Source organism: Vombatus ursinus, unplaced genomic scaffold (assembly GCF_900497805.2).
Source record: "Vombatus ursinus unplaced genomic scaffold, bare-nosed wombat genome assembly UNPS02014809.1, whole genome shotgun sequence".
NCBI classification, from domain to species: domain Eukaryota; kingdom Metazoa; phylum Chordata; class Mammalia; order Diprotodontia; family Vombatidae; genus Vombatus; species Vombatus ursinus.
Window position 1 is genome coordinate 20479722 of NW_020954587.1, and position 27141 is coordinate 20506862.

At 36.6% G+C, this 27141-nt stretch overlaps 2 protein-coding genes and 1 long non-coding RNA gene across 3 annotated transcripts in view; 1 reads left to right on the plus strand and 2 right to left on the minus strand.

Annotated features, from left to right (window-relative positions):
- The first annotated feature begins 4029 nt into the window (after positions 1-4029).
- On the plus strand, positions 4030-24568 carry CCT8 (chaperonin containing TCP1 subunit 8). Its single transcript, XM_027875511.1, has 15 exons — positions 4030-4167; positions 6688-6778; positions 7520-7599; positions 8448-8597; positions 14544-14724; positions 16370-16431; positions 17420-17557; positions 18296-18474; positions 22261-22327; positions 22405-22492; positions 22595-22710; positions 23024-23095; positions 23170-23334; positions 23615-23734; positions 24408-24568. The coding sequence occupies exons 1-15, from the start codon at positions 4108-4110 to the stop codon at positions 24483-24485; spliced, it is 1647 nt and encodes a 548-aa protein (XP_027731312.1). The 5' UTR covers positions 4030-4107; the 3' UTR covers positions 24486-24568.
- LOC114052797 lies at positions 14734-22246 on the minus strand. Its single transcript, XR_003570313.1, has 3 exons — positions 20558-22246; positions 18019-18172; positions 14734-15500 (listed from the first exon to the last, which is right to left on the minus strand). It is a non-coding gene; the product is annotated as an uncharacterized LOC114052797 (long non-coding RNA).
- Positions 24569-25939: 1371 nt separating the features above from the next.
- USP16 (ubiquitin specific peptidase 16) overlaps positions 25940-27141 on the minus strand; it is a 36891-nt gene continuing 35689 nt past the window's right edge. The window contains exons 16-18 of the mRNA XM_027875501.1: positions 26974-27060; positions 26373-26529; positions 25940-26285 (exon numbers count right to left, since the gene is read on the minus strand). Of these exons, the coding sequence (XP_027731302.1) occupies positions 26152-26285; positions 26373-26529; positions 26974-27060 (378 nt within the window). The 3' untranslated portion in view covers positions 25940-26151. The remainder of the gene's footprint in view (positions 26286-26372; positions 26530-26973; positions 27061-27141) is intronic.

Genomic DNA, 27141 nt, shown 5'->3' on the forward strand with positions numbered 1-27141 from the left:
GGATTTCAAAAGAAGAAAGATTTCTGAATGAAGGAGGCAAAATGGAGAGTTTGGAAATAACAATGGAGAGCAAAGTGTATTCTGATTCTCCTTCTAGGATCAGTGGGAGAAGGCAGATGGTAAGAGAAGGTACAACTAATGCTGCGAATAGTACAGGATTCAGGGTCATTAGTCACTTGGCAGGCCTTAGGGAGGACTAAAAGAAGGAAAATTTATGAAAGAAAGACATCCAAGATGAAAGGAAATTTGTTAGTTATGGCACAGAAATCCCATAGGGAAGAGTGGAAGGTGTAGGCAGGTTGGTTTGGGATATAGATGGAAGTAGAGTTGAGAGATGGAGATGAAAATACTAAATGATCAGTCATTAAATATTACAAGGCCAGGAAGAGATATAAGCCATATAGGTGAGTAATTAATTAGTAAATAGGGAGAGAAGCTCATGGTCTCCAAAGGGTGTTGAACAGAGAACTGAGCTGGGTCTAGGTCTTTTTCTTCACCTGGCAGGCTAGAGGGAGAGTTGTCTCCCCATGTCCCCTTACCCAATCCATGTCTCAAATAACTGCCAAAATGTTCTTCCTAATGTATATGTCTGACTATCATATTCCCTTGCTTAAGACTCTTCAATACCTTCCAAATACCTACTGAATAAAGTTCAGGTTTCTTAACCTGTCATTCAAGAGCTCTACATTCAGGGTATAATATACTTTTCAGTCTTAATCTTACACAACACCCATGTCCTGCCCCCAAACTCAACCCTTATAAATTCTATCAATTACTTAATCAGTAACCATTTGTTAAGGACCTACTATGTCCTAATCACTGTCCAAAAATACTGGGAATAAAAAGATAAAAGTGAAACAATCCCTGCTCTCAGTCAGTTGCCAAACCTTGAAGTCTCTACCTCCACAACAGCTCTTAACTCCAGCCCCTTCACCCTTTCTCTTTATGTTCATTGCTTCCTGATTAGATTATTATAATAGCCTCCTAATTAGCATGTGTCCTACTCCAGTCCAGCATACAAACTACTGCCAAAGTAATTTTCCTTAACTGTAGATCAGGTCACAAGTTTCCCATATTCAACAAACTTTAAGGAATATTCCCTCTCTGGAAATAAAATTATGTGAGTTTAGGAGATGCAGAAGAGCCATAAGAGGTCTGTCCCACTGGCAACCAGGGGTTGGTAGTAGTGTCCTTTGAAGCTGGTAGTGGCTGTCAGGATCCCCATGCCAAGACCACCCCTGTCTTTTTACTATTAGAAGATACCCTATTTTCCAAAACTAAGGCCCAGCAAGCAAGCTGTGCCCTGACCTTGGAACAATAGCAATCCTTTCTGCTCACCCTCTGGATGAACTCAGCCACAGCATAACCACAGAATTGTTTCACATCAGCGCTAGGTGGTCTCTGAGCTTGGACAAGAACCTATACTATCTGTGTTCTGGGCATGAAGTCCTGCTATGAATCAAACTCGTTTAATGGTTGCTGTTACCCTTCCATTGTCAGTGTTACAGCTCACTATGTACCCATTGGTATAAGTATTGAGATTTATCCACACTAAAGGGGCTCTCCTACTAAGGTGGGGGAGGGAGGGAAGGGGGGTTACGTATGTGTCTACTTTCCCTCCTCCAATGGAATAAAGTTTTTTGCTTAAAACCACTGTTAGCTCTTTGGTTTTATTTTGTTTTATTTTTTTTGTAGAGTTAACTGTGATTTTGATAACCTGTGTGAGCTGAGTTTTTTTTAAAGTTAACAGCAGTTGCAGAGCTGCTGTGGCTCTTTGGTCATTTGGTCAGGGTTTACATGACTGATGGCAATATCTGCCTTAGGAACTGAGAGACACACCAAGGAAAAACCAGGCACATTAATGGAAAATTTCTTAAACTTGTAAAGTTCCAAAAACTTTAAACTTAGTTGTAAAAAAACAACTTCACAGATCCTAGTTTAAGAAACTTTCCATTTTTCCAATATTTTGATATTTTAATATTATATATTATAACATATTTTAATATTATATATAGCTTTAATGTTTTGATAATTATACCTATATAATTGGCTTCTTTCATAACCCTATGCATTTCATTTTATTTTGTGCATTTAAATACATTATTCTGAGGCTTCACCAGACTGGAAAAGGGATTCACCACACACAAAATGTTAAGAAACCCTGCTCAGAGGAAAAACACCTTCAAAACTTTTCAGGGCAACAACCTTGGATCCTAGCAGAATGAGGACTCCAAGAAGGAAGAAAAGAATTTCCAGTAACCAGGAACTATGACTTTATTCTTTGGCCACATGTGCTCTCTTAGGTTGAGCCCATTCTCTCTAGGGACCTTTTTTGTGAAAAGTGAGAATATTCACCAGTTCAAGGAGACTTTTCTATAGCTGTCTTTGCTATACTTGTTTAGTAAATACTATAAAAGCTAATTAATAGTGGCTGATACTCCACCAGGAGCACACAGATTGGGAGCTAGTGAGCAACCATTACTAGCAGCTTAACCCTTAGCAGCTTTAAAGCTATCCCTAGAACTCAAGTAGTCAGAAATCATCTGGGGACCTGGCCCACCAACAGAGTAAAGGAAAATAGCCCTTGAGGTGGTGCTATTTATACATTTATTTTATCCTATTAAAAGGTAAGCTCCTTGTAGAGTTTCTTTTATTTTTTGAATATGTATCCCTATTCTGTTGCACAATGTCTGGCATATAGTAAGCACCTAATAAATGTTTGCCAGATTGATTCATTAATTGAAAGAATCCACAATCTAGCTAGAGGTCTCGTGTAGAAAGTGGCATTTAAGGAACCTAGGGATTCCAAAAGGCAGAAGTAGGAAGGGCATTGGTTTAGGGGACAACTGGCATAGTTATCAGCCAGCCAGGGCAATAGAGGACTGTCCTGTATGAGGAACATTGTAAAGGTCAGCTTGGCTGAAACATAGGGTATGTGAAGAGAAGTATTGAAGCTGGAAAGGTAGGTTACAGACAGATTGTAAAGGACTTTAAATGCTAGGTGACAGAATGCCTAACGAAGTCAGGAGTTCAAATTCTGGCTCAGTCACTTACTCAGCTGGGTGACCTCCCTGACACTCTTTCAGGCACAGTTTTCTCATCTGTAAATAGGGATAATAATCTTACCTACCTTACATGGTTGTTGTAACATATGTAAAACACTTAGTAAACCTTAAGCATTACATAAATTATATAACAAAATAAATTATATAAATGCTAGCTATTATTATTATGCCAAACAGAAAACTTGTATTTGAAGTAACAGGCAGCTCCTTAAGTCTACTGACCAGGGGAGGGTCAAAGTTAGGTCTGCACTTCAGGAAAAGAGATTTTGTCGCTTTACATCCTACATCCTACGGATGGGAGAGGAAGCAGTGTCCGTGCAGGGGCCGCGCTCCAGGCCAGACGCGATGGGAGACTGGACTAGGATGGGGGTGGCTACCTGCCGGGGGACAAAGGACGGACGGGAGAGGTCCTGGAGGTTCACGTGTCGGGTTGGAACTGTTGGGAAGTGACGGGGGTAGATTTCAGAGGCTGCAGGCCCGGGTGACTGGTACCTTCCACAAAAGCTCGGAAAAGGGCAGCGAGGCCCGTGGGCTGGTTGGGAGGCCCCCCAGGGAGGGACGCGACCGGAGTGGGTGGATCCGGAGGAGGCCGGAGCACGGAGATGCTCATTGAATCTAGGGGCGCTGATGACGTCACCGAGAATGCGGCAAGCGAGAGGAACCCTGGGACAGAGCCTTGGGGTACACAACCCACAGGCGGGGCTCGTGACTGCCCAGACCCCAAGCTGGGAGAGGCTAGTAAGGGAAAGCGCGCCCGGGCCTTCCCCCCGCCGCAGGTGCAGCGTCCCGGGCCGCGGCAGCCCGAGCTTCTCTCTCCCGCAGAGACGGCGCAGGCCACGCCCAGTACCCGAACGCGTGGGAGCGGGTGTCCGGCGGGGAAGAAGGAGGGAGGGGTCGTGAGGAGGGAGAGGAAGTGAGAGAGGTTGGAGGGAAGGCGTGGGGGTGGGGAGTTGCGCGCGCAGCCTTCCCAGCGGCCAGTGCGTGCTTTTTCTCCGGTGTGTTCCCTGTCTTGCCCGTTGTGATCCATAGTTACCGTCCAGCCATGGCGCTGCACGTTCCCAAGGCTCCGGGCTTCGCCCAGATGCTAAAAGAAGGAGCTAAAGTAAGCGAATGAGAGGGGATTGGCGGGGGAAGAAGTTGGCTCGGTGCGGCCCGCTGTGGTGGGAGGGTAAAAAAGAAGGCGAACTGCGGCGGGTGGGCTCCTCCACAGGCTGGGCCGCTGGGAAGGAGAAGGTTCCAGAAGGGGGGGTGGGGGACAGGCGGCCCACGCGCCGTGCTCCCAGTTCCGAGCTCCGGGCGCGCGGCTCCCGTCGATGCAGCCTCTGGGAGGGAGCGGCGGCGCAGTGGGAGGTGGTCACGTGCTCGGGGGCACCACCCTGGGACACGCGTTAGCGCTCCGCTTTTTTATCTCTTGAAGAAAGCCCCCCTAACGCTAGCCGAGTTCATTTCCCGGCCGATCCTGTTTAGTAGTGGAATGGGAAAGCTTTTGGAGGATGTGTATCGAGGGATGATATTATGAAGGAAAGAAATAGCATTTAAGCACCTACTGTACCAATGGGTGTGGTTGCAGATTAAAAAAAAAAAAAAGGTAAGAACAAGTCCTTGTCAGGGTGCTTATAGTCTTAAAGGGCTCTGGATCTATTACCCATGATCCTGTGTCAACGCCAATAAGTGTATAAGAGAAACAAAACAGTTCATTGGGAGGTTCATGCGGGCAGGCTTCCTTCCCTTCAAGTGCTATGTTGAATGGAGGTATCATGGGATGGTACATGTGGTGCAGTGGATAGAGCACTGTCTTTACTGAGTCAGGACAAGGGTATAAATCACTCCTCGGGTGTTTACTATCCGTGAGCTTGACCTCGACTTATTTATTTGCAAAGTGAGAATTATACTAGGTGGTCTCTGATGTCACTTTCAGTTCTAGATCTATGATCCTGAACAGCTCTCTGACTTTAATAGCTTCCATGTCTGCCAGCATATGATGACATCTCATTTGATCCTCTAACACCTCTGTGAAATAGGTACTCCAGGTATTACCCCTTTTACCTATAAGAAAACCGAGGCTCAGATTAAGTGGCTCTTTCCATGGCCTCACCTAGTAAATGTCTTAGGCAAGACTAAACTAAAGTCTTGCCTAACTAATTCTGAAATTATTTGAGTCTATGATTTTTACTTCCCTTTCTCTCAGAAGATTAGAATTAACCTTACCTAGCCTTAGGTTGACAGACTGTGGTCATGATCCCAAGACCTGGTCTTTCATGTAATTTCAGAGATACAGGTAGGAGATTCTTTTGTTATAACATTATGATTTCTTTTCTTGTATTTTTACAATTTTAACTGACTAAGCTTGCTTATGCTGAATTACTTACCTGGATATATAATTGCACCAGCAGGATGAAAGAATATTTTTAAAGAGTTGAGGTTTTGAATGGGGATATAAAGTAACAGCTAAATGGTTTTGAAGAGTTTGGGGTCTTGCAAGCATAGCCTGGAGATATGATTCATTCCAGGTGCTTGTTTGAAAACTTTGTTCCTAATAGAAACTTAAGAAATTTTTCTTTGTAAATTATGTAGTCATCTAGAAAATAAGTTTGAGTGAGAACTCAACCATATTTACAATAAATAATTTACTATATTCCATCTAATTCAATATTTATTAAGTACCTATTGTGAGCGGCATTATGCAGAGTATTGTAGTGAAGAAAGAGCACTGACTGCCCTTAGAAACAAGAACACTTGGGTTCAAGGCTGTGACACATTCTGGCTTTGGCACCTGCCTTACAACAGAGATTTAGAGAATTGCCTGAAATACTAAGGGGTCAAGTGGTTTGCCCAGGGTCACAATATGGATTAATAGGAATTTCTCAGACTTTGGGTTCAAATCCTGCCTTAGATGCTTAATAGTTATATGACTGTGAGCAAAGTCACTTAAATTCTTTGAGCCTCAGCTACTTTATCTGTAATAGGAGGATGATCTGTAACAGTTACTTTTAGTATCTATCTCACAGGTTGTTGTCAAAATAAAGGAAGATTGTGATGTTTTTCATGTTGTGAAGCTATTAATATATATACGTGGTTCTGTGCTAGATTCTAGGGTTACAAAAATGAAAAAACATTAGTCTTTGCCCCAAAGAACTTGTTAGAAGTCCAGTGGTTTTGAGAAGCAGTATTTATGTGTTAATGGCAAAGTTGACATTAGGTATCACTTAGAAATAGTATCTATTATATAGAATGCCCCTATATTTTGAATTACAATCTGAAATTCCTCTTTAAAAAAGTGAGAAATTTGAAAATCATAGCAAAAGGAAAGTTTTTGGATCTGATGATACCTTTGGAATTGAAATAATATAACTTACATTAACAAATAATTAATAGCCTACCCTTTTTCACTGCTTTTTGAGAAAGCATGTTTTGATGTCTAAACTGACCTATAATTCTAAAAAAAATCAGTATCCTTTATGTTCAAGGTGCTCATGGAGCATTTGTTACATCCAAGATGCCGGGGGGGGGGGGGGGGGGCAGGGGTGTTGTACAAAAATGAATGAAGTACACTTTTTCTGTTTCACAAGTCTTACTGATTAAATATATCAACTGTATAATTTTAACTATTTTTCTTTTAAAGCATTATTCAGGATTAGAGGAAGCTGTGTATAGGAATATACAAGCTTGTAAGGAGCTTGCCCAGACTACCCGTACAGCATATGGACCAAATGGTAATTGTAAATTTATTATATGAGTCACTAATAGTTACTGCCAGTTGTTTTAAGATTCATTTTATGGTTATTTAAAATTAGACATTTCTTATAAATTAGTTTTAGAATGTTAAGATGTTATGTAAGAGATTTGGGGTATGGACCCAAAATTGAAATAGCAGAGGTCAGTGTCACTAATTTTCTTATTAAGAACATTTTAATAACTCTTTTGACTTTATTTTTGTTAAGCAAGTTATGTCTTAGAACAATTTCCTGGAGTACTGGTAGAAGGAAGATTAAAAAATGAGATAGAAGCTTTGCCATCAAAGATTCCATTCCACAATTTCCTGTAATGGAAAGATCAGTGAATTTAAGAGACATGCTTTCTGGTGCTGTTCCCCCACCCCCTCATAAATGTGTGACCTTGGGGAAATCATTTTATCTCTAGACCTCAGTTTCCTCGTCTCTAAAATGAAGTGGATAGATTTGATGATCTCTGAAGTGTTTTGAAGATAATAAATGCTACTAGGAATTCAGAGGTGGGAGAGGTCACTTTTACCTGTGGTAGACTGGGAGGTTTTATAGAAAAGGTATGGAGTGAGCTATCCTTCAAGGATTTTAGGGTCATGTGAAGCTCTATGAAGAGTAAGTAATTGAAAATGCATGCTTTATGGCTGTCTGGGAAAGACAGTACTTATGGGATTGTGTTAGATTGTAAATCTTAAAAGGATATAGAAATATGAATTGCTCTATTATTTTTAGGAATGAACAAAATGGTTATCAATCACCTGGAGAAGCTGTTTGTGACAAATGATGCAGCTACTATTTTAAGAGAGCTCGAAGTAAGTAATTAAGGATACTTTGGATTCTTAAATAATAAAAACTTGTCTCATTCAGGAAATACATTTTACTTCAGATTAGTATTATAGAGGATTTTCAATGAACATAGCTGTGCAGAAAGGTGGATTTTAGAAATTTATTTCAGCTAAGTTTTATTCCATTAATATTGGTAAAGTAATGCTCCATTTAGCTAGCGTTTCCAGAGAATCATGTATTCTAGATTTGGAATTTTCTAAATAACTGGTCTCCTCTTTAAGAACTACCATTTATTTTAAGCATTTTCTTGGAAATCTTTTCAAAATTAAATGCTTTCCCGCACTTTTTGTGTTAATAACTGAACTTTGTTCTTCTTGATGTCTTAAGGTTGTCATTCTGACCATTAGTTATTGTACCTGTTGTAGAAAATACAGTGACATCCTTGGGCTTAAGGATATCATTTGTGTAAGGCTTTTCCCTCTAATTTGATGTGCTTTTTTTATTTTAAAAATCCTTAAATTTTATCTGTCTTGTGTCTTGTCACTTAATGTTTTTCTCAGAGTGTCTCTTGAGCAACTTTGCTCAGTTCTGCAGTTTTCAGTGGTAATGATGGATGGATGATGTTATTCTTACGATAATCTTGCCTGTTTGTGTTAGGAATAAAGTATAAAACTATAGAAAAAGAGTGGTGCTAACTCTCCCACAGGAAGATTGAACATTCAGCCTTAGCCTTATTAATGTAATAACTACAATGAAATGAAAGTAAAAAATTAAAAAATTAAATTAGGCATATTGGAAGTTTTACTGAAATTTAGACAGTGGTCCAAGAAAAAAAATATTTTAACTTTTCAATTAAAATTCATTCTGCCAATAGGTACAGCATCCTGCTGCGAAAATGATTGTAATGGCTTCTCACATGCAAGAGCAAGAGGTTGGGGATGGCACAAATTTTGTCCTTGTATTTGCTGGAGCCCTTCTAGAGTTAGCTGAAGAACTCCTGAGAATTGGCCTGTCTGTTTCAGAGGCAAGTATTTCATTTTGTAATTTCCTGTGATTTGAAATATAATTTTAAAACAAGAACAATAAGCATCTGTCTACCCATTTAAATTATTTCCTCTTTAATTTTCATGAGGACCTAAAGTTTTTATTTATTATCTGTTACTAGTTTTAATGCAGTATAGGCCATACATGTATTCTGTAGGATCTCTGATTTTCTGTATGTTGGGCTTTTTTGTTTTTATTTTTTTTTTTAATTAGAAACTTGGTTATCAGCAAAGAATGCCTTTCCATATATAAAGATCAGAAAGAGGTTTGCTTATGAGACTGAATCTACAATATATTAAAGTGTACTTAACATGCTAGCACTAGTCATTGTCCTTACTGTGTTTACTTCTGAACTGCCTTTTGCTCTTGTCTGTATATTTTTGTGTTTTTCATTGATGCTCTTTTTTTTGCATCACTCTCACTACTTCCCACAACGTTCCATTGTAATGAATATGTCAGGCAAAACAAATTTGCGTTGTATTGGTCATACCTGAAAATATATGTCTCACTCTGCACTTACTTTTCCAGGTGGTGTGCTTAGGCATCAGTCTTTCAGAGTTGTGAATGTTCATTGCATTGAGCAGAGTTCTTAAGTCTTTCAGAATTATCCTTTACAATGTTGTACTCATCATATAAGTTATTCCTCTGGTCCTGCTCGCTTCACTTAGCAGTTCATACATTTCTTCACAAGTTTCTCTCAATCTGTTCCTTTCATTGGTTCTTATATTGTAGTATTCTATTACGTTTCGTATACCATAATTATTCAGGCACTCCCCAATTGATGGGCACATGCTATTTTTCTAGTTCTTTTGTTATGACAAAAAGTGCTGCTGTAAATATTTTTGTACATGTGGTCTTTTTTCTCTTTTATCTTTGGAGTATAAGCCCTAGTGGTGATACTGCTACGTCAGAGAGTAGGTACGGTTTTTAGTGACTTTGGGATATAATTACACATTACTTTCCAGAGTGTTTGGACCAATTCACAGGTTCACTAATAATTGAATACATCATCATGTCTGTCTTCCTGTAGACCTCCGACATTGTCATTTTCATTTTTTTTTTTTTGTCATTGCTAATCTGATAGGTATGTGATAGAAACTCAAGTTTTTTTGATGTGCTTTGCTCTTATTGTTAATGATTTGGAGCATTTTTTTTCTCTTGAGAACTGCTTGTTAATTTTCTTTGACCATTTATCTATTGGGGAACGATATTAATTCACTAAGTGTACCTTTATCAGAGAATTAGAAGGAGACAATGCAGAAAAATTCTGATTTTATTGATCTTGTTTGTGCAAAAGCCTTTCAAATTTGTGTAATCAAAATTGTCCAGTTTATCTTCTCATGATCTCTTTTCTCCTGTTTGATCAAGAGCTCTTCCCCTATCCACAGTTGGGAAAGGTATCTCCTTCCCTGTGCCTCTAATGTGCTCATGATGTAATTTTTTATATTTGGGTTGTGTATCCATTTGGAAAGTATTGTGGTGTATGGTGAGATGTGGTCTGAGCCTAATTTCTGCCAAACTGCTTTCCAGTTTGCCATCAGTTTTTGTTGAATAATGAGTCTTACTCTGGTTGATATCATTGGATTTATTGAACATCATGCTATAATCCAATCTCAGCTGGGCCATCAATACATTAAGGAAGTCTTTTTGTTTCTCTCTAGAAGACTCCCTATTTCGTTCCCTATTTCGTACCCTATTTCAAACCTTTCTTCCTTCCGTAAGATCCTCACCACCATTCTCTCAGCTCACCCTTAGTTAAGGTCCTTATCTCTAACTGGGGGGAAGGGGAAGAAACCATTCAATATGAACTGCTCCCTCTTTACACATTCTATTTATCTCAAAACGCCTTCATGTCATCTTCTCTTCTTTTCCCCAGTACCTGAAAAATTAATGATCCTCTCCAAGCTCCATTTTCTGCATCTCTTCTCCCCAAATTACTAGTACCCTCTTCTCCCAAACTTCTTTTTGAATATATACATTTACTCTTTTTGCTATATGTGTTTTTATATGTACTTTGTCTCTCCCATGAGAATTTAAGCTTCCTGCAAGTAAGCATTATTTCATTCTCTGTTCTTACCTCTAGCAGAGTAGGTACTTAATAAATACTCAGTGGAATAAAAAAGAAATATATTGGATATATAATTAACTCCAGTTTTTATATACATATTATATATATATTATATGTATTATAAACTATTTGCAAAAATCAGGAAAGATGGCATTGTACCAGACTTTTATAGTACAGATGTGATAATATGATAATCATTTATATAGGAGAAAAATTAGAAGATTAAAGAAAAATCTTTTCATTGAGTATGAATGCAAAAATACATTGAATTGAATAAAATGTTTAGCAAAGAAGGTATAACCAAATATTAAGAAATTTATACATCATTGACAAGATTGGAGTTGTATCAAGAATGTAGGATTGGTTTACTATTAGAAAAATTGTAAATGTGACAATATTAATAACAAAATCATTTAAAAATCACGTTATTATATGTAAAAAGAGCTTTTAACAAGATACCATACCCATTTGTTTAAAACAAAGGTATAGGAAACAAATGAAGTTTCCTTTATAATAGTAAATAATATCTATCTAAAATCAACAACCAGAATTATCTGCAATGGAAAAACGTCAGGGGTTTTTCCAATAACATTGGAGGCAAAGAAAGACTATCTTTTATCCTTTTTCTACTGTATTTTAGTCAAATGTATTATATTCTCTTTTCTCGTTTCTTTTTACAATTTTTGAACTTAAAACGGCAGTAAGCATTTCCACATATGCTATAGAACAGAGAAAAGGATTATAAATGAAACTGCATCTTTATTATGTAGAGCTTGCTTTTCCTTTATAGATAAAAACCTGTTCTGGTTGAGATTTTTTTGGCCTTTCTTTTGTTCCATTCCTCCAAAAGAGAAGAAACAAAACCTTTATAATCAAATTGTACATTCAAACAATATAAATTCCCACGTTGGTCATATCCATAAACATGAATCTTTCTGCACAAGAATGTTACTTGCCAACACTGTTATTTAACATAGTTTTAGAAATGATAACTATAGCAGTAAGACGAAAGAAATCAAAGGAATAGTAATAGAAAACACAATTAGTGCTTTTTTCAGATGACGACAGTCTATGAGAAACCCTACCTAGAGTCAACCAGAAAGTTGTCAGCTTTAGTAAAGAAGGATATAAGAATACAATCACAAAAATCACCAATGCTTCTGTGTATTAACAAATTTGATTCAGAGTGACAAAAAGAAATTCTATTCAAAATAACTACATTACAAGTAAACTATCTGGGAGTACATCTAGCAAGACTCTCACAGGAATTAGTATAATTACAAAATACTTCTTACAGGAATAAAGGAACATTTAAATAATCAGAGAGAAATTAATTTCTCATGATAGTGCTGTGTTACGCATGATAAAAATTGTAATACTATGTAAATTAATTTACAGATTGTGTGATAACAGCCAAACTACCAAAAGTAATGCTGTACAGAATTCTAAAAAAAAATATCATTCATCTAGAGAACAGTGGTCAAGAATCTCAGGAGAAATAATGAATACACATGAAAAGGATACGAACTTCATAATACTAGAACTACTCCAAGCGGAAAAGTTGATCAATAAAGGATATAAGCTACACAAAATGAAGAAGGCATTGAACGTTGTAGCATAATGATCAATAAATCCAGTGATGTCATCCAGGGTAAAGACTCATTATTCAACAAAAACTGATGGACATACTGGAAAGCAGTTTGGCAGAGATTAGGTGTAGACCACATCTCACTGTACACCACAATATTCTCCAGATGGATACACAAACATGAGATTGCCTCATGAAGACATTAGAGGCATTTCCTTCAGTTTTCAGAGGATGTATTAAGGCAGGACTGACTGGACAGAGAAGAACAGCTATAAGACACAGGGGGCAAAGGATTCAAGGACTATATAGAGTTAAATGGTTAACCTTTGTGTTGAAGTTGGAGACTGTGAAGTTGAAAATTAGCGAAAATGTTTAAAGAAATAAGTTGCTTTCCAAGAACTGGTTTGGTACTCAAGAAGGTAGTAAAAGAGAAGAAATGTGGTCAATATTAGCTATCTATAACTGATTCTCCTTTCTTCCCCTAGTCTAGATCCTAATCACTGGTTCTTATTGTTTCTTTACTTTTGATCCTATTACAATCTGCCCTCTAAAGTTTGCTTTGCTTGTGAGTATTTCTTCCCTGTCCTTACTTGACTGGTTGAATTTAATTTCTACACCAAACTCTGTTCAACCCTCTGTTGGCCAGTTCAGATGAAAGTGAGGTTATGGGAAGCACAATATCTCCTTCTCTGTGTTTGTATAGTCTTCTTACCAAGTACTCCAGTTATACAAGTTTCTTCTTCCTCATATCATCACTTTTTCCAACTATTTAAGTCCTTTTTGGTTGCTCAAAAAATGTATTTACATTTTAGAAAGTTTGCTCTTATAGTTGGTGTTGTCGTTTCTAAGATTCTGCCCTGCTTGGGTTCAGATGCTTGAAAGTAGCCTGTTATGTTGAGTCTGGTTGTTTTTTTTTTTCTTTTTACTCTGTAAAATTTTATTTTGCTTGATAGAATATTATTCCTAATTATAAGCCTTCATCTTTTTGCCTTTTGGAATGTCATTTCTATCTCTCCTCTGTAGAGGTAGCTTGTGTGATCCTTGGTGTTTGAATTCTTTATTTCTGGCAGCTTTCAGGATTGTATTCTTTAATCTGGAAACTCAGGATTTTGATTGACTTTCATTTTGTTGTTTTAGGAGGTAACCAGTGGATTCTTTCTATTTTTACTTTATTCCCTAGTTCTAATATATTTGGGCAATTTTCTTTTATGATTTATTGAGGTATGTTGTTCAGGGTTTTGTTTTTTTGTTGTTTGTTTGTTTGTTTGTTCATGTTTTCTAGGGAATACGTGTTAAAATTTCCTTGACCTGTTTTCCAAATCACTGGTTTTTGATGGTAGATGAATTACATTTCTTTAAGTCTTATGTCTTTGTTCTAATATTTATTTTTGTCTCATGGAGGCTTTGAGTTGTATTCTCTTTTTCAGGTTATTGCCTATAAGATAAAAACCTTTTATTCTAAGCTATTTAAAATACTCTTCCAATTTTTTTTCCCCATGGATTTCTTTTTGCTTCATTTCTTCCTGGTACTGTTGCCCTTGGGGTCAAACCATTCTTTTCCCTGAGGTGTTATTTGAACTTGTTTTGGAACTCCTGACTTTTTCCAGTTTACCCCTTGGTTTCTCTTAATTCATAGTGTTTCTTTATTATATTAAACATTTTCTTCGGTTTACTAATGTATTTAACCTCAGTTCTTGATGGGAAATAGATTCTTGGGTCAGATTTGCACTCCCTTCCATATTCTTGGATGGTGTGGGCAGGCCTTGCCCAGGTCCTGTCTCCTGAGATCTAAATACCATTGCCTCTGCTTTTGTAAGATTATGCAGCCCTACCACACTGCCCCTCACCCCAGTCTACAGGCATGCCTGACTTTTAGCTTAGTCTCTTGGGGATTTGACTCAGATTTTGGCCTTAGTCCCTTCTCCTTGCTCAATCTAGAACCTGAATTTGGCTTCGTCACCTGCTGTGGCCTTAAGAAGCCCTAATCAGATGTTGGTAGCAGACCTTTTCCAAGTCTCCAGGTTCTATGCTTAATAAAATCACACTTTATACATGAAACATTTTCAAGAATATATTCCTCCAATGATGTTTTCTTTTCTACATTTGTTTCTCCTGCTCTGGCTTCAGCGCTGGCATTTTGTGGAGTGATCTAGCCACCTGGCACATATCAGAGCATCAAAATAACAAATCAAAAAGAAGTCACAATAGCAAGTTAAGATCATAGGTTCATTTATTGTTTGGGAAGATAATTACTGTCCTTCATATTTTAGGTCATAGAAGGTTATGAAATAGCTTGCAGGAAAGCCCATGAAATTCTTCCTGATTTGGTATGTTGTTCTGCAAAAAATCTTAGAGATGTTGATGAAGTAGCATCTCTGCTTCAGACCTCCATTATGAGCAAGCAGTATGGAAATGAAGTCTTTTTGGCAAAACTTATTTCCCAGGCATGTGGTAAGTAAATTTTAATGAACTCACACAGCTCTTTTCCTCCAAAAGTTCAATACTTTATAGTTTAATTTGGTTGTTAAAATTGAGAGTGATGTGATGATTTTGAGCAATGTAAAAATAATAGTGGATTACATACACATGCATGTATGCTTGAGCTATAAAAGGGGGTTACCAAAGGGGGAAAACATTCAAATGACTGAATGTCCCGGAATGAATGTTAGATGGGAGCCAAGAATCTTCTTTTCTCTCAGTCTTAGTTCACTCATGCATCTCTCATGTGAGCATTTCACTGCAGTAAGAATCTTTCATACCCTTAGACAAGTGGTGTCAAACTAAAATAGAAATGGGGATCTCTGAATCAGGATCCCTGTGGGGGCAGTGTAGTAACTTAGTTTCAGAATATATTATCTGCTGTATTTTTATTCGTTTTAAATATTTTCCACTTACATTTTAATCTGGTTTGGGCTGCATGTTTGAAACCTGTGCTCTGGAGAAGAACCTGTGACCCTTAGGTCCTCAGTTGCTGCCTTTTGATTGAATCCAGAGTTCACAGAACATATCCCCTTACTAAAAGGATTTGTTCTGTAAAACTTGGACTCAGTTAAAAGGCCGCACCCAAGGACCGAGAAGGACACATGGAGCCTCAAGGTCACAGGTACCCCACCCCTGCTTTAGACAGTTTGTTAGAAGTAGGATAATTTTAGTTTGCTTTCCTACCTTTCCTTCCTGGTTAGCCAGAAGATTCCTCCAGTGTTCTTTTAAGTTCTTGTGTTCTCTTGCTGCACAGTGAAACAGGAGTAAAAAAGCTCTATGGTGGTGTAATGAATTACTCCTTAATAAAATCACACTTACATGTGAAGCCATTTCAAGAGTATTTTCCCCCAGTGACGTTTTCTTGTCTACAGTTGTTTCCGGAGCAACCATCTCAGAACCATCTGTTCTCTTTATAGACTGCCTTATTTTAAAGGGATCGGATATCATATTTTTGTGGATGGTTTTAGGGATTTTCGAGGGTAATTTTGGTGGTAGTTTTGTTTCTGTTTTGTTGTCTGCTGTTGTTTTGCTTTATGCCCTGGCTTGAGAACCCCTTTTCTTTTAAAGCTTTTAAGCCCTTTCTCAACCTGGCCCAAACCTATCTTTCTAGCCGCATTGGACGTTATTCTCCTTCCTGCTCTCTGATCTAGCCAAACTAGCCTGGTCTGTGCATCTCATACGTGACACTCTTATCTTCTGTCTCCATGCTTTCTCAGTGAATCCCTCACTCCTTTCCCCCATAGCTGGAATGTACTTCCTCCTTGCCTCTGCCTCACAGAGCCCACTTCTTCCTTTAAGACACAGCTCAAGCTTTGTCTTTTGCGTGAAGCCTTCCCTTGTTCCCCTTCTCCCTCAAGTTGCCTAGTGCCTTCTCTCTCAAACTCTACTTTGTATATATTTGCATTTATTTATTTTGTGTTTATGCTGTATATGTTTGTGTGTGTATATACACACACACACACAATTGTCTACCTCATGAGAATTTAAGTTCCCTGTGAGTGAGGATTGTTTCATTCTTTGAACTTGTATCTCAGTCATGCCTTGCACATAGTGGTGTGCTTAATAAATACTTGTTGATTAAATGATTTGACGTATAATCTTATTTCTTCAACAGTATCTATTTTTCCTGATTCTGGTCACTTTAATGTTGATAATATCAGAGTGTGTAAAATTCTGGTGAGTTATGAAAATCATTTCCTTTTAATTTAGTAAAACAGTTTGTTGAATTTTACCTTTAACTATAGGAAAACCAATCTTATGTAACTTTTTGTTTTAACCAAAATAGCCTTCATGTATTTAATTTTGAGATTTATTGAGAAATTCTCCACCAGAGATTATGATAACCTGAATAGCATAGTGGAGATACCACTGATTTTGGTGTCATGCTTGTGTTCAAGCCCCAGTTACTTCTTATTATTTGGATATTACCTTACAACATTTGGGTATTTTTAGGTTTCAGAAATTCTAGCCTTTAGTTAAAAATATGGTAATTTTACATCTCCATTTTTGGATTGCTATAAGTTTGTTGTTAGGTTTTTTTAATTACATTTTTGTATTCAGACATTAAAAGTCATGTTTTTGTTTTTTGTAATGTTTGTTGGATTAAACCAGCAAATTGATCTAGAATGGAGCTGAAGTTGGCAGATTGACATCTCACTATAATAAAACAGTACATGTCTGCTGTACATTAAGTTTTACTCTAATGCTAATCATAGTATGATGGTTCTTAAAGGCCATGCCAGTGGAGTGTAAGCTCTGTTAGACTTCCAGATTGGAAGGGGACTACATCTGACATCTTAAGATTAGACTAGCTAAATTCAGAGAGCTTTATCATCAGATTCACTGTGGAGTAATAAATTGTTTTCATGTAAAATAGCAACTCTTCTGGGTCATAGAAGAATTATGATCTGTCTTTGAAGGGACTACCACACCAATTTAAATCAAGTTAATTGAAGCATGTTAAAGCTTTATCTATTCAATGCATTGGAGCTGCGTTAAACAATGCTTTGAGGAGGAGAGCATTCTGATTATTTAGTTCATTTGGTTCCTAGCTAATTATGTTTTACTATATTTGTTCATATGTTTTTGAAGAGTTCATTTAGATATCCTACCCATAGGTGTATGGTTTCAGGACACTGTTATTTCAAGATATTTTCTTTCACAGGGCTCTGGCATCCATTCCTCTTCAGTATTGCATGGTATGGTTTTTAAGAAAGAAACTGAAGGTGATGTAACTTCAGTGAAAGATGCTAAAATAGCAGTGTATTCTTGTCCTTTTGATGGCATGATAACTGAAACTAAGGTAGGTAGGCTTCAATTTAGGAATTAATGGTCTCAAAGATTCATTTGTGAGATGTGCACTAATTTTCTAAAGTCATAGCCAGAATGTTAATTTAAAAAACTGGGTGCAGTCTTTTAGAGGCAGCTAGGTTCCCCATGGACTCCCCTGGAGTCAGGAAGACCTGAATTCAAATTCTGCCTCAGGCAATTAATAACTTTGTAACCCTGAGCAAGTCACTTAATCTCTTTCTGACCCGGTTTCCTTATCTGCAAAATAGGGATAATAATTAGCATATACTTCATGGGGTTATTGTGGGTATCTTAAAGGGACATGACTGATTAATGTAACTTTTTGTTTTGTGCAGGTAGCATTTCCTTGAAGAGAATAGTATACAATGATATACAATATAAATTATACAAAATAATAGCATACATTTTAATATAAGGCTTGCATAAACTTGTAGGGCCAGGGTACATACTTACTCCCTTTACTGCAAAGTTTCAGCAGTATCCTTGAATTTCTTCACAGGAGTTCTAGGGTTTCTGTGATCTTGAGAATCTGTGAAATTCTTAAGAATTATTTGGCCCATGAGATTGAAGTTTGAGGAACATAGGGTCTTTTTGTGCAGCTTTTTTTCTATAACAGACATGGAGGGGAAAGAACCAAGTTGTGTTTCAGAATATACAAATAAGAAATTTCATATGAAATAAAATATTTTAAATGGTTTTTCATACTTTAAATAAAATTTTATCTTGATAGGGAACAGTACTGATAAAGACTGCAGAAGAACTAATGAATTTTAGCAAAGGAGAAGAAAATCTTATGGATTCGCAAGTTAAGGCTATTGCTGATTCTGGTGCAAATGTAATAGTAACAGGTGGCAAAGTTGCAGATATGGCTCTTCATTATGCTAACAAATACAATATAATGTTGGTCAGGTAAGAATTGAATGCCTTTTTCTATTTTTTTAAGAAAGGTCACTTGTACATTACTTCATTGCGAAAAAAAATAAAAAGTATATTTGGAGTGTGTATGAAACCAGTGATCACTGACTGATTCTTGTCAATGACCTTCTACAAATCCTACACAGAAGATGTACCCAACAAGCTTGAAGTTTCCCTGTAGAACAATGGTCCTCAAATTTTTGAGTCTCAGGACCCCTTTTACTCTTAAAAATGAGTCCTTTGCTCCCTCCTCCCATGAGCTTTTGTTAATTACATGGGTTAGACCTATTACTATTTACCATATTAGAAATTACAGTGTCTTGGTATTATTATGAAATTAGTTTTTAACCTTTTGGACCCCCTTAAAGGGAATTAGGGACTCTTCTTACCACCCCCACCCCTCCCAGTTTTTGAAAGCTGCTAAATAGGGTACCAGCATAATTTAGGCTGTCTTCTTATCCCTCACTTTGTCCCATGAACAACCCAGCTCCACCCCATTTTCTAATCATAAATTTCCTTGGTGTAATATACTTCTTACGCACAAGCCATTGTTGGTAATATGATACAACCAGTTTATGCCCTTTAAGTCACTTGGAGTTTTGATTCTTAATTGTGGTATTGCATGATTTGTAGCCATATAGCATAATCTGAAGAATACTGATATTATTTGGTGCTTTTTCTATCAGGAAACAGCTTGGAATCATTTAAAGTGATGTACAGTTGCCCAAATGCAGTCCACACCTCTTCATTTCTGGGCCAGCTTAATGACTACCCTTCCATGTGCTCCCATACCCTGACCCATGCATACAAATTCCACGAGGTGGAACAGGAACTTGCTGCTCACACCTCTTGGATGAAATGGGAAATATCAATTCTAATCCTCCTGTTGTGTTGGAGGACCACCATGTCCTAAGGTCTTCTGAGCAGTCATCTGATCTACTGATGCACTCTAAAGACTTTTGGGCTTTGACATCCACCTTATTGCTGTACCCTTAGGATTTCCCAGGCCTTTCCATATGCCCTGACGCTGAACTATCTTACATGAGTTCCTCCCCCTTTGTAATTTGCATTAAGAAATGCTTTTTTATTTATTCATCTACAGTGCCTGCAAGCAATGGAATAATTCATTGGGTTACCCATCAGATGCATGCAGTAGTCTGGTCAATAGGCATACTTAATCCACTCAATATGGCAAAAAAAATTATTCACAAAATGTTGCCTATAGATATTTATGTATATGAGTTGGAAGGGGGTATTGTACAAGATAACCATTACTGAGTAATTTTCCCAATATATTGGAACCTTCTAAAAAGCAGTGAATTTCAGGAAAGCCATCATTTTCCGGATGACATAGGTAATTTTATAAAATAGAACTTTTTTCCTACTTAGCTGTGTCAATCGAAAATCTTCTATTCTAATTAAAACTAGTCTTGACTAAAAAGGATTGTGGAACTAATAGTGATGATGAAATTCTGACATATCTGTTTAATTTTTGTTCATCTGTTGTTCTTCAGTTCTGTATATGAAAGCTGACTACCTATGGGTTGTGAACTAAGAGTGTTTTAAATTTTCTCATAAACATTATCAAATGGTTTTTTTTAAAAACTCAAAAAAAAAAGCCCAAAACATTTCTTAGCTCATGGGCTATACAAAAATAAGAATCTAGCTGGATTTGGCAGTTGGTTGTAGTTTTCTGAACTGGTGTTGCTGTTGCCTTCTATATCCCTGCTTAACAGGTAAACAGATTTAAAGGGTCAAGGCAGTTCCTGGGATTATTTAGTCTCCTTGTTAAACTTAATAGGAAATTGTAATGGTCTTTGTTACTGTTGTTTCATTATTTTTCTGCTTTTTGAATAGCAACTGAAGCTGTAGCAATTCCATTTAGTGTCTTCTCATCTTTAGTCTTCTGATTTGGTATTGATTTTGACTTTTGCTCTAACATGTTCATAGCTCACACACAAACTAGTAGTTTGGAAATAAATCCCCCACTGGTTGCCATTTGTTTCCTGTCAAGTTACAAGTATTTAGTTGTTTGTTTGTTTGTTTTTTTTGGTGATGCTTTTTGATGTTTGCTTACCAAACTGCCAAAAGTCAATGGAGAGAAGGCATAATTGCTGAAATCTTGTTTTGTATGAGTTCTTAATGAAGCAGAAAGAAATGAAGTTGCTGCTAAATGGGGATTTTCCCTGGAAAAGCAAATAATGAATGTGAGAAAGTGAGCCTACCACTTGCCTAGTGCTAAGCAGTGTCTTTTTTAGTGTAGCCTAAAATTACATTAACTTTGACTGCCATATCATAGCATCATTTCATATATTGAGCTTACACCCTGCTAAAAATGACCAGATCTTTTTTAAACAGACTTCTATAAAGTCCTGTCACTGCTATCTTGTGTTTTGGAATCCATGTAAAACGTTACATTTAACCCTTTTATATTTGAGCGTATTCATTTCAGGCCAGTGTGCTGGCCCATGAAGACCTTTTTTAGTTTCTGTCTCATTCATATCTCTCCTCAGCTTTATGTAGTCTATGAATTTTATTTATGGGGTTCAGTATTACAACTAGGTTGATGAACAAGGATCTTATATTTACATTACCAGTAGTTCAATTCAGAGTCTGAAAATTGTGAGTTTTCGCACCCCTTGGCCTTTTTTCCATTGCTCTGCCACCCTCACTGAAGAACTAGAAATTTGTACAAGACAGAATAATTTTGTATTTTTCTTTCTTTCATGGATTCCCATGGCAAGATATTTCTTCACAAAGTGACAAACATCCTATCAGTGAGTTAGCTTTATGCCTAACTAGGCTGGTCTTGGGACAGTAGGCAAAAATACTACTTTGTATGGGTAACATATTTGAAGTCTTTCTAGCTTAGAATTTGCCTTAGTTGAATCAGAGTTTATACTTTCCTGATACATATATAGGCTTTGACCACTCAAACAAGCACATCTTTAGAGATAGAACTTCTCAATCCTCCATATAAGTTCTGTGATTTATATCTTTGGTGTTTTCACATTTTCCCTTTCTCATTGTTTTTGATGCGTGGAAGTGTTGTATGCTGCTCCAAATACAGAGCAAATAAGGCCCTGTTTGAACATGAGTTCCTTTTACTGTTACACTGAGCTTTACTTTTATTTGCTGCTACATGACAACTTCAGGAGAAAAAATAATTCTGGGAAAGTAATAGAAAGAGCACTAAACAGAGGATCAGAAGACATTGGTTTCAGTCCCAGCTATTATCATACCTCTGAACTTTGGGCAACTTTAGTTTTTCACTTGTAAAATAGGAACTAATAATTGAACTACTTAGAGGGATGTTGTGAAGAACACAATTTGTAAACAAAGTGTGAACATGCCCTGACTGTGAAGGCATACGTACAGATAACTTTTCATTGAATCAGATTTGGAGATAGAAGATACCTAGGACATCTCTCCAACATACTTGATGTTCCCCACCCCCATATTGCAGATGTGGAAACTAAGAACCTGTTTATTATGATTTGTCTAAGGTCATACAGAGAGTATAAGCCAGATATGAAACTTGAACACAGAGGTTCTTTGATTCTTAAACCAAATTCTCCCCCCCCTTTTTCTAACCATGGTAGAGCATTGAAACAAATAGTATAAACTGAAGGACACCAGAAAATTCTATCATTGGAGTGTCATTGCAAAATATTTTAGGGGGGATTTGTGGTAGAAAATTGCAGTTGCATGTGTAGTCTATAAGCCATACCTTTTTTATGTATGTTAATAGTCAGTTACAAGTTTGTTTTGTTTTAAAAGGTTGAATTCAAAATGGGATCTCCGAAGGCTGTGTAAAACTGTTGGTGCTATTGCCCTTCCTAGATTGGTAAGTAAGTTGGATTTAAGTTCATGTTTGGAATGTTTTTTATTACTTTGATTATATTAATAGAATTCTTTTTCCAGACTCCCCCTGTCCTTGAAGAAATGGGCCATTGTGACAGTGTTTATTTATCAGAGGTTGGAGACACACAAGTGGTTGTTTTTAAGCATGGTAAGTATGCCTTTGAAGAATAATTGCTTCTGGTTGACAGTGTTTTTTCACTACCTTTTCAAAAAAGCAAAACAAAACACCTCCACATTTCAATTCTTACAGAAAAGGAAGATGGTGCCATTTCTACTATAGTACTTCGAGGTTCTACAGATAATCTAATGGATGACATAGAAAGGGCAGTAGATGATGGTGTTAATACTTTCAAAGTTCTCACAAGGGTATGTAAAAACAAGCTTGCTTAGTGAAATTTAGTTTAAGAGAAATTTAATCTTTTTCATGTCTTGATATCTCTAAAATTCTATAAATAATTTTCTGTAGTAAAGACACTTTTTCTTGTCATTACCTTATTTCCAATCATATACCACTCCTTCCTCCCCCCAAGCAATAGCTTTGAAGTTTTCTTTTAGCTAGGTAACCTGCCTGTGCTGGGGCACTGTAATAGTTGTTTTTTTATAGAAATGAAGCTTTTTGACTTTATTCTAAATATCAAACTACTACAAATTTGAACTCTTAGTATGTGCTTCATTATAGGATAAGCGTCTTGTACCTGGAGGTGGAGCAACAGAAATCGAATTGGCCAAACAGATCACATCTTACGGAGAGGTATGCCAATTTCTCTGTTGTTTATTTCTACTTAGGCCAAAATTAAAATATTAAAACATTTTATTTTGTTTTAGACATGTCCTGGGCTCGAACAATATGCCATCAAGAAATTTGCAGAAGCATTTGAAGCTATTCCCCGGGCATTGGCAGAAAATTCTGGAGTTAAGGCTAATGAAGTGATCTCTAAACTTTATGCAGTACACCAAGAAGGAAACAAAAATGTTGGATTAGATATTGAGGTTGGAGGACAACTATTTTCTTTTGAGTATACAACTGTAAAAACTCTCTTTTAGCATTCACATGACTAATGAAGTTTTAGTGATATAAAATTGTAGTACATTTAATTTTTATCAGTTGGTTCTACTAAGATACTTAGGAATCCAGCTTTCACTGTTTTAAGAAATAACAAACCCTCTCACATAATGATTTTAAAAGAGTTTTTTGTGGCTTATAATTTGCATTTGGGTGTGTACATGTTTAGAAAGAAAAAGAATAAACATAGTTTTGTTTTATTGGCAGGCTGAAACTGCTGCAGTAAAGGATGTGTTGGAAGCTGGCATTCTAGATACTTACCTTGGAAAATATTGGGCTATCAAGTTGGCTACTAATGCTGCAGTTACTGTACTCAGAGTTGATCAGGTGGGTTGAAAAAAAATTCTATTAATTGAAAAACTAATTTTCTAAATTGAGTATCTTCTCCCCTAAAGATTATGAAGTGTTTTCTATAACTCTTAAAATAGGATTTATAAAACAGGATGTATTTCAGCTAATTTAAGTGAAGGAATTTGAAAGATGTGATGTGGTCATTATTGGATAGCTTAAGAGAAAAGAGCCTACGATAGGTGAGGAGATGAGAGTACTCAGATTATCTAGGATACTGAAAGATCTTGCAATCAAAGTCTTTGATCTTAGAGAACAAGGAGTGCCCCTAGAGATACCTAAGTTGCCCCATTTTTTGAAAAGTATAAGAAATCTGAAACTTTTATTCAAAGTACTTGTAATCATTAGCTATTTAAGTCTTTTGTAATCTCTTCGTGGACAGATTTAAAGTTCTAATACCATAAAATCCTAGATGCTATACCAGGTTTTGCTCCAAAATAAAGCTGGGATGATGATGATTGAACCTGCCAAGGTTAATTTTTTGTGCTAACATAAAATTGGGGAAGGGAAATAACTTTAAAGTGTCTCACTTTATCTGATTTACATACAGTTGAGTTTCATATAGAATGGTTTTTTATATTATGTTTTGCATTTATATACAATATATTGATGTCATAAAGATTTTCTTCTCTCTTTCTTTTTTTTTAAATAGATAATCATGGCAAGACCAGCTGGTGGGCCAAAACCTCCAACGGGAAAAAAGAATTGGGATGATGATCAAAATGACTGAACAGGTTAACTGAACATCTCAAGTTAAAAGATCCTGTTTGTATTCCAAGATGATAAATAAATACTATCAAATTTTTATGGCCAGTATTGTTTCCACATTTGCTTCTTTACAGGGGAAGGGTGGTTTTGACCATTTTAACTGCAATGCCTGTCTTCAAAATGGTGTCACTTTTCCAGTGGATTGAGGATTTTCAACATTAAATGAATTTTTATTTGTTTCTCATGGCATTCTACAGATGAGGAAAATGTGATTCCACGAAAGAAGTTAAGTAACTTTCTCAAGCTACTATTAAGTGGCAGGTGTGGCTTACCAGGTTTCCAGTGGTCTTATGACTTAATTTAGTGTTTAGGCTTATAAAATAGGCATAAAAATATTCATGAGCAAATATAAAAATGAAACAAATTTGAAAGGTTTAGAACTACCTTATTTTACAAAGGTGAAGATTGAAAAATAATCTGTGCACTTCTTAGTAGAAGCCAGACTTTTGAAATCTCCAGGTTATTCATTTTAGAAACAAAATCCACAGCTATTGCTATTTTAAAAGGCAAGAAACTTTTAGATTTTTTTTCTTAGCCCAGAGATTTTCCTTTCAATGTTGAATTTTTTTACTGCTTCCTAAAGTTCTAACTGAAGGCTCAAGGAAGTGACTTGACCAAGTATCAGATCCAAGGGTATTCTGTGTCCAAATGAAGGGATATTTCCATTGTCAGTCTTTCAGGTTGGAAGTGTGGTGGATAGTGTGGAAAATGACTGCACGTATGTTGATGTTTTTAAAACCAGCAAACAGCTTCGATACCTCCACTTTACAGTCTATATCTTCAGAAGGTCCTTTCCCAGCGTCATATCCTATTAGTTCTTTTAGATTGTAAGGTCCCTTGAAAAGAGCTACTTGTCTGAGGTATATGAATTAAAGTTATGTTATGTAATAAATGTATGATACTTTTTGCTGAGGAAAGCAAAAAATCTGAACCACCTGGGCTTCTCTTTAAGCATTTCCCCTGGGCTTTGGTCTTCTCCCTGTCCCTAGGGCTGCACTTCTGGGATTTCTGTTTCCTGTCTCACTTTTTTCTCCTGGAAAGAGGTCTTGCCAGACATGGCTAGACATGGATTGGAGGAATTATTCCCCAGGTCCCTTTGTCTTTCTCCTCCCACGCTTTTGATTTTGATAGGGGGTTATGAGAGTAGATAGATAAATGCCCCTGGCTCTCTCTCTTTAATCAAGGCCTCGGTTCCAAAAACCATCAAAATAAAACCTATTCCATTATTTCATTCTATTATGCTAGATGAAGAATCCACAGATACTTCACAAGATTCCTCATCAATCCTTTGTCCAGTTTTTATAGTAAATGTCACCACACTGAGGAACATGTGTTTATGAATTAGTGTAAGTTTTGCAATATTTAAGGACATTAATCCTAACCAAGTTTCAACACAGCAAACTAATAGTCTTAAAATTATTAAACCAGTAAATGGTATCTTTATTTTTCCTCTCCACCACAGACAGAAACAAAACATTTGTCATTTGCGATTCTGTTCAGTGTCTTCCCTGCATCATTCCAGGACACATTATCTTTTCTGGAATATTCAAATTTATGTGAACATGATTCAAGTTGTCTTTGTTTTTTCCCATTAAAAACCAAACAAACATGGGGTGGAATTCTTCAAATTAATTTTTCAGATTAATTCGCTCATAAAACAGGAGGTAAGCTTGTGAATTTAGAACCTTAGTTGCAGGCACAGCTTGTACATGTGTATCACTGATATGAAACCACTGCCCCTTCGCTGATTCATTTTCAAATTCTATCAAGAAGAAAATTTAAAACAGGATTAAGATACAGGTGTATTTTCCCTATTTTAAAGTACTAATAAATATTCCCAGATATTTACCTTGTGGACTAGTTCCATCAAGAACAAGATTATAAAGATGACTATTTGAAGTTCTTGTCTTCACATAGGCAGTATAATGCCCCCGCCTCATAGTACCACTGTGTTCAACAACTCCATATAAAGAATACAATACTTTTGTATTTCCTTCAGCAACATTCTGTAAGAATTGAAATCAATTTCAAAGCATTTCAAATTAGGGTTAACACAACTCATCTGAAAAGTGTACTAGTTTTAGTAAATGTTATTAAATTGGTCAAGACAATACACTGACTTAAGAGTACTCATCAAAGAAATAACCCTTTCAAATGATTAACAAGATCAGATAAAGGTCTCAGAGCTCTGTGATCTCAGCAAGGTGTGAACTTTTAGCGACAAATAGCACTCTTGTCTATATCTTTATATAGGATCTACCCAATACCTTTTCCATATCCTCTCATAACTATATAGGATCTATCCAAAGTTTCTGTTTAGGGCTAACGTTAGGTTTACTGTTTAACTTAAAAAACCTCCCATTCCCCCAACCACAACTACACATCATGCTTATATGAACAAAATTGATAATGTAAGCTATAATTTAAATATAAGGACCACTTTTACTTACCTTGCACTTTATGGTACAAAAAGGAGCCAAATCTATCACATCTGGAAACTTTATGTGCTTGTTGACTTTGCAAAGATTAAGACCAGCCTAAAAGGGGACAATTTAGTTTATTTTTCTAAAGTTAAAAAAAAATTTCAGTGCTATACATACTATGTAAAACTCTTAAGA